The sequence below is a fragment of the Nerophis ophidion genome, linkage group LG10 (genome assembly GCF_033978795.1).
Source record: "Nerophis ophidion isolate RoL-2023_Sa linkage group LG10, RoL_Noph_v1.0, whole genome shotgun sequence".
NCBI lineage: Eukaryota > Metazoa > Chordata > Actinopteri > Syngnathiformes > Syngnathidae > Nerophis > Nerophis ophidion.
The window spans coordinates 32,508,009-32,517,309 of NC_084620.1; the positions used below are offsets into that span (position 1 = coordinate 32,508,009).

A 9,301-nucleotide genomic window follows, 5' to 3' on the forward strand; every position below is an offset into this window, starting at 1 on the left:
AAATGGGTTTTAAGATGGGAAGATACATCCTGATTCTTATTGACAGGATGGGGCACGGTTTCATTTGCAATTTGGGAACGCTACATAATACAAAATACTCAAAAACAGGTTATAAAAGTCCCTGCATAGCAAATATATGTATGCAAAATTTACACCAAAGCATATTCAATACATACTGTATCTTCTCCACCACAAGTAAATATTTTCAATGTAAATAAAATGATCATAGGTCCCTTTTAACATCAACTTATGTATTCGTCCTTCTTGCTATTTTGGACCCTGCAGCTCCGGAGACCCTGATGCGAGCCTTGGAGCTGCTCAACTACCTGGCGGCGATCAACGACGACGGCAACCTGACAGAGCTGGGCGCCACCATGGCAGAGTTCCCGCTGGACCCTCAGCTAGCCAAGATGGTGGTTGCCAGCTGTGATTTCGACTGCTCAGACGAGGCGCTCTCCATCACCGCCATGTTGTCAGGTAGGGAATTCATCTTTCCCTGCCTTAAAAAAAATACTATACTGCTATGACCGGGGCGGTAAAATTATAAATAACTATTCCTCCATAGAAATACGAGACAATTTTGATAGAAGTACGATCTGGCCTCTTTGAAATTAATTTTTCCAGTATGGCAACATTTTTTATTTAAGATTTAAGATTGGCTTGGCAAGTCCGAAACAAACTCGATGAGTTCATGCTGACTTGACTTGGTGGAGAGGAGACAACTTGCAACATGCAGTCTTTATAAAAACACGCTCCAAATATAGTTGTCCAAGGCTATGCCTGTAACATTGTTGGTTTTTGTTGGTAGGGTTGCGCGATATTGACAATATTCAATATCAATTTGGCCGGAGATAGAGATTATAATAATATTGTTGTATTGTGATAATGCATGTTGATGACACATTTTTGTTGTGTCCTAAAAATTCAACAGTGACAAGCAAACCAACGCGTTGTAGAATTCTTGCTGGCGGCTAATGTCCCTCCACAGTGCAAAGCCACTTCTTAGTCTGTAATCTTCACCTCCGTGGCAGCAAATAAACTAAGTAGCATTATCACTGAAGGACAAGGCGTAGCTGAACATGCTACGTTGCACACCGAGGGATGATATTCTAATAGCTAACTGCTAGCTCTTGAATGTAAACAAAGTTTGGCAAATTGATACAAATATATATAGTAACGATACCAAGAATTGTATCAGTATATTGCCGATCTACAGTGCTTGGATCAATATTTTTTATTATTATTTTAAAATCAAGGAAATAATTACTCGGACACAGGAGAGCTTTAAGGGAAAAAACAAAGGGATTTTAATTAGAGCAAATAGAAGGACATTATTTAAATATTTAATTGCTGTTGTTTCACCGCCATACTATTTGTTTGCTTATAATGCTAAATTAAAAATGTTATAATTTCATGTTTTTGAACAATTTTAAGTATCATTATCAGCATTGGTATAAACTTTACTGCCCCTGTATCTAATTGGTATTGGATCGATACCCACATTTTTGTTATTGTCCATAACTAATGTAAAGTAGCTAAACAACATAAGTGTGTAAAACATTTCAACAATAGAATTAACAGTAAATTATCAAATAGATAGTTTTGACAATGTAATAGAACAGGAAATGGTGCAATACGTTTCAGCAGCTAAATTAGGAACCTTTGTTACCCATTTTGATATGTTTCTAATATCATTCATCCATTCATCCATTTTTTACGGCTTATCCCTCTCGATTTTAGGCTATATTGTTCATCTCTATTTCTTGGTCAGACTTTTAGTTTGGCTTAAATATATGCTCCCACTTTATTGATGTAAAACAGTCTCGTATTGTATCATGTTTTTCAGTAAATCTGTCTTGATCAACCCCAGGCCGAAAATAGAATGAACAAATATATCTTCATATTTCACTTATGAGCAATGTAACATGCAGTGGGGCAAAAAAGTATTTAGTCAGCCACCGATTGTGCAAGTTCTCCCACTTAAAATGATGACAGAGGTCTGTAATTTTCATCATAGGTACACTTCAACTGTGAGAGACAGAATGTGAAAAAAAAATATCCGGAAATTCACATTGTAGGAATTTTAAAGAATAATTTGTAAATCATGGTGGAAAATAAGTATTTGGTCAACCATTCAAAGCTCTCACTGATGGGAGGAGGTTTTGGCTCAAAATCTCACGATACATGGCCCCATTCATTCTTTCCTTAACACGGATAAAACGTTCTGTCCCCTTAGCAGAAAAACAGCCCCAAAGCATGATGTTTCCACCCCCATGCTTCACAGTAAGTATGGTGTTCTTGGGATGCAACTCAGTATTCTTCTTCCTCCAAACACGGCGAGTTGAGTTTATACCAAAATGGATACATGGATGATACAGCAGAGGATTGGGAGAATGTCATGTGGTCAGATGAAACCAAAATAGAACTTTTTGGTATAAACTCAACTTGTTGTGTTTGGAAGAAGAAGACTACTGAGTTGCATCCCAAGAACACCACACCTACTGTGAAGTATGGGGGTGGAAACATCATGCTTTGGGGCTGTTTTTCTGCTAAGGGGACAGGACGATTGATCCATGTTAAGGAAAGAATGAATGGGGCCATGTATCGTGAGATTTTGAGCCAAAACCTCCATCTATCAGTGAGAGCTTTGAATGGTTGACCAAATACTTATTTTCCACCATAATTTACAAATAAAATCTTTAAAATTCCTACAATATGAATTCCTGGATTTTTTTTTCACAATCAGTCTCTCACAGTTGAAATGTACCTATGATGAAAATTACATACCTCTGTCATCATTTTAAGTGGGAGAACCTGCACAATCGGTGGCTGACTAAATACTTTTTTGCCCCACTGTACAAGCATGACACAATAGGGATTGGATTTATAACGTGATACACATCAATATTGACAGATATGAAAGAAAAGTTGTGATCTGATGTTTCTCCATGTCGCCCAGCTCTTCCAATCAGTATCGTGGGCTTATAGTCAAACTGTTAAAGTCAGCTATTATTGGTGAAAACTTTCCCAGAAGTCGAGTAGCTGGAACATGGCGGGTTGTGCTCCAGTGCTAATTGCACTTTAGGCTTGCCAAAGCAGAATGCTGCTCATTCGCATGAATCTTTATGCCGCCGAAGCAAGAGAAGCCTGCGAGAGCGAGGGGAAAAATGGATTTCAAATTCTAGAGCAAGTGTTTCCGAATGACGGCTTTCTGCTGAGTTCATTAGTGGCGTAAGCGCCACGCATTACAATCCAAAAGTTGCGACGTTAAGCACCCCCGAGGTAGAAGAGTAGCTTCCCATGATCCGTCCCCCCTTCTTCTTTCCCAACATTAGCATCAGTACGTGGGGTTAACTTCTCCCTGTGGGCCCATACCGACCTTGTCTAGTCCCACAGTGCTTCATTCGACCCACTGAGGCCAAGAGAGCGTCCGACGAGGCCAAGATGCGCTTTGCCCACGCCGACGGAGACCACCTCACTCTCCTTAATGTCTACCACGCCTTTAAACAAAGCAAGTGGGATTTCATCTCAAATATCAAATGTCTCCCCACCCAGTCTAGACCGTTAACTCTCAATCATTCCCCCAAACAGACCACGAGTCTTCCCAGTGGTGCTACGACAATTTCGTGAGCTACCGCTCGCTGATGTCAGCCGACAACGTACGGTTTCAGCTGTGCCGCATCATTGAGCGCTTGGGGTTGCCCCGACGGAGCTGTGGACACAACTGCAGAGAGTACTACTCCAACATCCGCCGCATGATGGTCTCCGGGTTCTTCATGCAGGTAAAGGTTTACACCAAGTTAGGGCTGGGAGATATGGCCTTTTTTTAATATCTCGATATTTTTAGGCCATATCGCGATACACAATATATATCTCGATATTTTGCCTTAGCCTTGAATGAGCACTTGATGCATATAATCACAGCAGTATGATGATTCTATGTGTCTACATTAAAACATTCTTGTTCATACTAAATTAATATATGCTCATTTTAAACTTTCATGCAGAGAGGGAAACCACAACTAAGTCAATTGACCAAAATTGTATTTATTAAACAGTTATTAAGCAGTGGCATAAACATTCATGTCATTTCCAAACAGAAAGTGCAAGTTTGTCAGAGACATTTAAAAACACGCTAAAAGTGCACTTTTGTGCATGATGTCACTAAGATAACATATCAAAACACTAAATTAAAGTGCACTTTTTGTACAGAACGCCACTAGAATAGTTAAAAACAAATAACGTGCACTTTTGTGCATGATGTCACACAAGATATTTCAATAAGTGTCACATAAAAATGAGCTGCATATCATAAATAGTGTATGTCCTACGGTGTTGATTTGGAAAGAGTTGCTTTGGCATTTAGTGGGTGTGGCACCGAACGGAGATGTTGACATGCACAGTTTGAAGCGCTCCTTATTCTATAGCGGGGTGACTTTTCCTAAATAGCCTGATTAGCACTCCATCCAACAAGTCCATAACATCAACAAAGCGCACCATTTTACATTCACGCACAGCATGAAACTTTTGGTGGACAAAATGAGATAAAAGAGTGGAAGATTTCACATGTAAACAAACTGTTGAGTCGCAGTCCACACTATGGTGAGTTCAAGAGCTGTTCAAATTAGTAGGACAAAACAATGTTCACCAAATACTCATATTAAATATATTAAACAGTGGGCTTTCTAACAATGGTGAAAGTTTGTCTCATGTTTGTCCTCAAACAAAAACCTAACTAAAACCAAAAAATGTTTCCCCCCCCATCTTTTTCCATTTTCAATCCTTTTTTGAAAATGCTCCAGGGAGCTAAGAGGGCGGCACTAAAGAGCCACATGAACCTTGAACTAGGATATGTTTCATCACGTTTGTAAAAATAATAGTACACATATTAGTCAATACTATATATTATTATCATGATTGCTCATGTCAGGTTGGATTTATGTTCCTGTGTTTTTGGTATAATGATGACTGAGTGATTCTCCACACTTAGTTAGATTAGTGATTAGGTGGCTCACCTGTCCCTAATCACTATTTAGTTTAGGTTTATCTTCATTGCGATGCTGGTTTGTTGTAGTATGTAAACCGTGTCCTTTTTTGTTTTGCCTTGTTTTATGCTCACCGATGATCTACTGCGCCGTCGTTTGCGTCCCTAATTAGCTGACCTTTTACTTGTACAGATGACTGACAAGAGGGTTCACTCCGTTGCTTTGGTTTCGCAATCGTACAAAAGCAACCAGCTGACGCCGATGCAACGAGTGAACCCCCTTACCGTTTGTTGTGCAGCCACAAACAAACCTTCACAGACATGCTAATTGAGAATCACCGCTCCAAATGATTCCCGCAGGTTGCTCACCGGGAGCGCACGGGCCACTACCTGACCGTGAAGGACAACCAGGTGGTCCAGCTCCACCCTTCAACCGTGCTGGGCCGCACATCCGAGTGGGTCCTCTACAGCGAGTTTGTACTCACTGCCAAGAACTACATCCGCACCTGCACCCATGTTGAACCTGAGTGGTAAGTCTATCGGTTAGCGTAAAAAAAAAAAATTAATACATCCGAGGTTTTATAGTATATTTGCTCTTTCGTAACATGCATGTTCAAATCAAGTCAAAGGAAGTGAAACATTTTTGGGAACAAATGTTTTTCGTTTATCTCAGGGGATTGTTCACTGAGTGAACATTATTAGACTTAACATAACGATAGTTATGTGTGGACCTGCTTATATAGAAGAATGCCCTGAGATAAACGATGATGCTAAATGACCAAGCGCTACGTACATGAAAACTGGCTTGAATTGAAGCTTTGTGAAGATGAAATATGTGCTGACTTTACACACATATGACACAGGGCAGGTCAAAAATCTTCAGGAAAAATGGCCTCCAAGTCACACAAAAGTTCAGAGTTCCAACATTTTTACATTATTTACGTTATTTTTAGGGCTGTCAAACGATTAAAATATTAATCGCGCTTATTCATAGATAACTCAAAATTTATTGCAGATAAAAACTGTATATTTTTTGTCATTAATAAGTGTAATTTTTAAGTTTTTATTACCATGACTGGACGGATAGTATGCTTTAATGAAATGTATTTTAAACATTATGCTCTTTTTAAACAGCTCAATACACAAAGCACATACACACGCTTCTAACTGCAATAAGAAAAAATACCTGCAGTGTGTTGGTGTCTTGTCAGGTTTTGTATTTTGTAAGAATACAGAATTTGTATTCCTGCTGTAGGAGCACTTGCATTCAGAGGAGGAGCTACACTTCCTTGTTTGGATACCAGATTCAGGCATTAATAACACTAAATTTTTAAGTTTTTATTACCATGACTGGAGAATTAGTCTGCTTTAATGCAATGTATTTTAAACATTATGCTGTTTTCAAACAGCTCAATACAAAAAAGACACAAACACGCTTTTAATTACAATAAGAAAAAATACCTGCAGTTTGTTGGTGTCCTGTCAGGTTTTGTATTCTGTAAGAATACATAATTTGTATTCCTGCTGTAGGAGCACTTGCATTCAGAGGAGGATCTACACTTCCATGTTTAGATACCTGTTTCCTGTATTAATAACTCTAAATGTGGCTTGTTATACATTCATGTTATGTGATATTTGTACCTGAATAAATGCTCCTGATATTCTGTACATTACATGTTGTACAAGTTAATGGTCTTTATATATCTGCATGACAATGGTTTCACCTTCACTGTTTATTTTTCAAATGTAATATGCAAGCTGCTAAACATTCTAAACAGACTATCAAGCAGAACAGGTTATAAAATAATATACACTTCATTTCCATCTGACAGAAAACCTTTATTTAGGTAGAAATATCACAGATTACATTACAAAACATATTTGACAAAGCATGATCGTAATGTAAGACATTTTCCATTTTGTCATGGCGGTTAGACCGAATGTGACACCGAGCGCAATAATTGTGAAGCCTGTGTGTGATTGGTATGAGAAGATGTTGACATGTTTTGACGACATAAAAGTCTCAGATAAAAGCAATTCTCGACTTCCAGTCTTTTATTTCCGTCAAGCTTTTTATTTCATCTTATTTAAGCAGTTAATGTAACAATCTACATTTTATGTTATCAATGCACTTAACTGTAATCCAAACACGAAAGATAAGCTCCACCTCTAAAAGCGGAAAAGTGCACTGTCAGATTCAAACTCTGATGACATCTATTAAACAGACAAGAAGCAAGGAATTAAACAGAGACGGGATTACATTTGGGTAAATAAGGAGAAACGCGTAAACCTGTACCCTTGTACAGTGTCCCACCACGCTCTGACGAAAGATTGTACGCCTCCTCTTTTATTTGGACTTTCCCTGATTACATGGCAACAGCTGTTTCTAAAGCAAGGGGGGTCGTGAACAGCCGTCGTCTTTGGTTACAAAACAGTTCAAATAAAAGGTGCCTGGAGGGGGGTCAGGCCCTGTTTCCTCTCCACTTTGTAGATCTCGGGTCAAGACAAAATCTTCCTGTGGATTACAATACATCAAAGAAAACGACACCTTTATGTTGCTTCCCATCCTACACAGTGGAGTTTTACAAGCCTTTTGATTGGTTAGATCAAAGACAGCTTTTGCCTACTCGCCGGGAAGTCATTGAAACACAACGTTTTGTGATAACTTAGATACAATTATTCTGACACGCGCAAGTAGCTCCAATGTCGCCTCACAGCGATTGAAAATAAAATTGTCCTGTCGGGAAAATGACTGAGCATGGCTTTAGACGTGGGATTTCCCTAATGTACTCTCTTATTTCTGCATTTCTGCTCTCTATTTTCAAGCTTGTGCCTCAACAATAACTGAACGCCATTACATCCACCAATGCTAAGGATTGGACCGAGGGTAAAAAAGGAGTCAGGACGAATGGGCGTTGATCACACGTTAAAAAAAATTAGCACCGTTAAAGAAACTCATTGTTAACATGTTATTTTTGCGTTAATAACTTTGACAGCCCTCGTTATTTTATATATATATATATCCATCCATCCATCATCTTCCGCTTATCCGAGGTCGGGTCGCGGGGGCAACAGCCTAAGCAGGGAAACCCAGACTTCCCTCTCCCCAGCCACTTCGTCTAGCTCTTCCCGGGGGATCCCGAGGCGTTCCCAGGCCAGCCGGGAGACATAGTCTTCCCAACGTGTCCTGGGTCTTCCCCGTGGCCTCCTACCGGTTGGACGTGCCCTAAACACCTCCCTAGGGAGGCGTTCGGGTGGCATCCTGACCAGATGCCCGAACCACCTCATCTGGCTCCTCTCGATGTGAAGGAGCAGCGGCTTTACTTTGAGTTCCTCCCGGATGGCAGAGCTTCTCACCCTATCTCTAAGGGAGAGCCCCGCCACACGGCGGAGGAAACTCATTTCGGCCGCTTGTACCCGTGATCTTATCCTTTCGGTCATGACCCAAAGCTCATGACCGAATAATATATATATATATATATAATATATATATAATTACACTTTGGAAAGTGTTGGAAAGCCAAATCAGCACATTATGTTTTACAATGGTAAGTTTACTTTCAACATAAAGAAGAGGTGTCATTTGTTATTAACATAGTAATTTGGTTCATATGTTTCAGAACATGTATGTATATGTATGTATGTATGTCGGTCAAATCGCCCTATTTGTAATACAGCAGAAGTTGAATGCTGCTAAATATGTACAATAAGGAATTCGATATGCCTCTAAAGTCACATAACTTAACAAACGCCAATAAATTGTGTTCATCTGCACTATAAACGCACTAAACTCACATAAGAAAATGTTATTGTTACACAATTTTCAGCTGCAGGTGATTAAGCCGCAGAAGTTTTCAGGATTAACTTTGACAATTTTTCTTCAAGGTTGCTGAAAATCGCCCCACGTTACTTCGAGATAAGCCAGTTTCCCCAGTGCGAAGCAAAGAGACAACTGCAGCGGATCATCCTAAAGCTGTCTCAGTTTTAAATAGTAGAGAATATACTTTTTATTTATGTCTGTGTCCCATTTGTGCAGAATTGCAAACATTACTGTATTTGTTCACTCAATAAACATGAATTTTAAAGAATGTTCTGTGTTTCAGTATTTAATTTCCCTCTGCAGCGGCAAGACATAAATGGATATTGAACTTTGACTTTTCAAAGCGTGTAATATTCTATTATTAACACTGTATTGTCATCCATCCATTTTCTACCGCTTATTCCCTTTCGGGGTCGCGGAGGGCGCTGGCGCCTATCTCAGCTACAATCGGGCATTGAATAAATATTTATTTTAATGAGGAATGTTGTTATCCGAAA

General features: G+C 39.4%; 1 protein-coding gene across 6 annotated transcripts in view; it reads left to right on the top strand.

Moving 5' to 3' along the window:
* LOC133560706 (ATP-dependent RNA helicase DHX15-like) overlaps positions 1–9,072 on the top strand; it is a 77,838-nt gene extending 68,766 nt beyond the window's left edge. For all 6 annotated transcript variants that reach the window (XM_061913532.1, XM_061913534.1, XM_061913533.1 and 3 more), the window contains 5 exons: positions 286–477; positions 3,389–3,511; positions 3,592–3,782; positions 5,345–5,514; positions 8,870–9,072. In XM_061913532.1, coding sequence (XP_061769516.1) covers positions 286–477; positions 3,389–3,511; positions 3,592–3,782; positions 5,345–5,514; positions 8,870–8,972 — 779 coding nt within the window. In that variant the 3' untranslated portion in view covers positions 8,973–9,072. The remainder of the gene's footprint in view (positions 1–285; positions 478–3,388; positions 3,512–3,591; positions 3,783–5,344; positions 5,515–8,869) is intronic.
* The last annotated feature ends 229 nt before the right edge of the window (positions 9,073–9,301 follow it).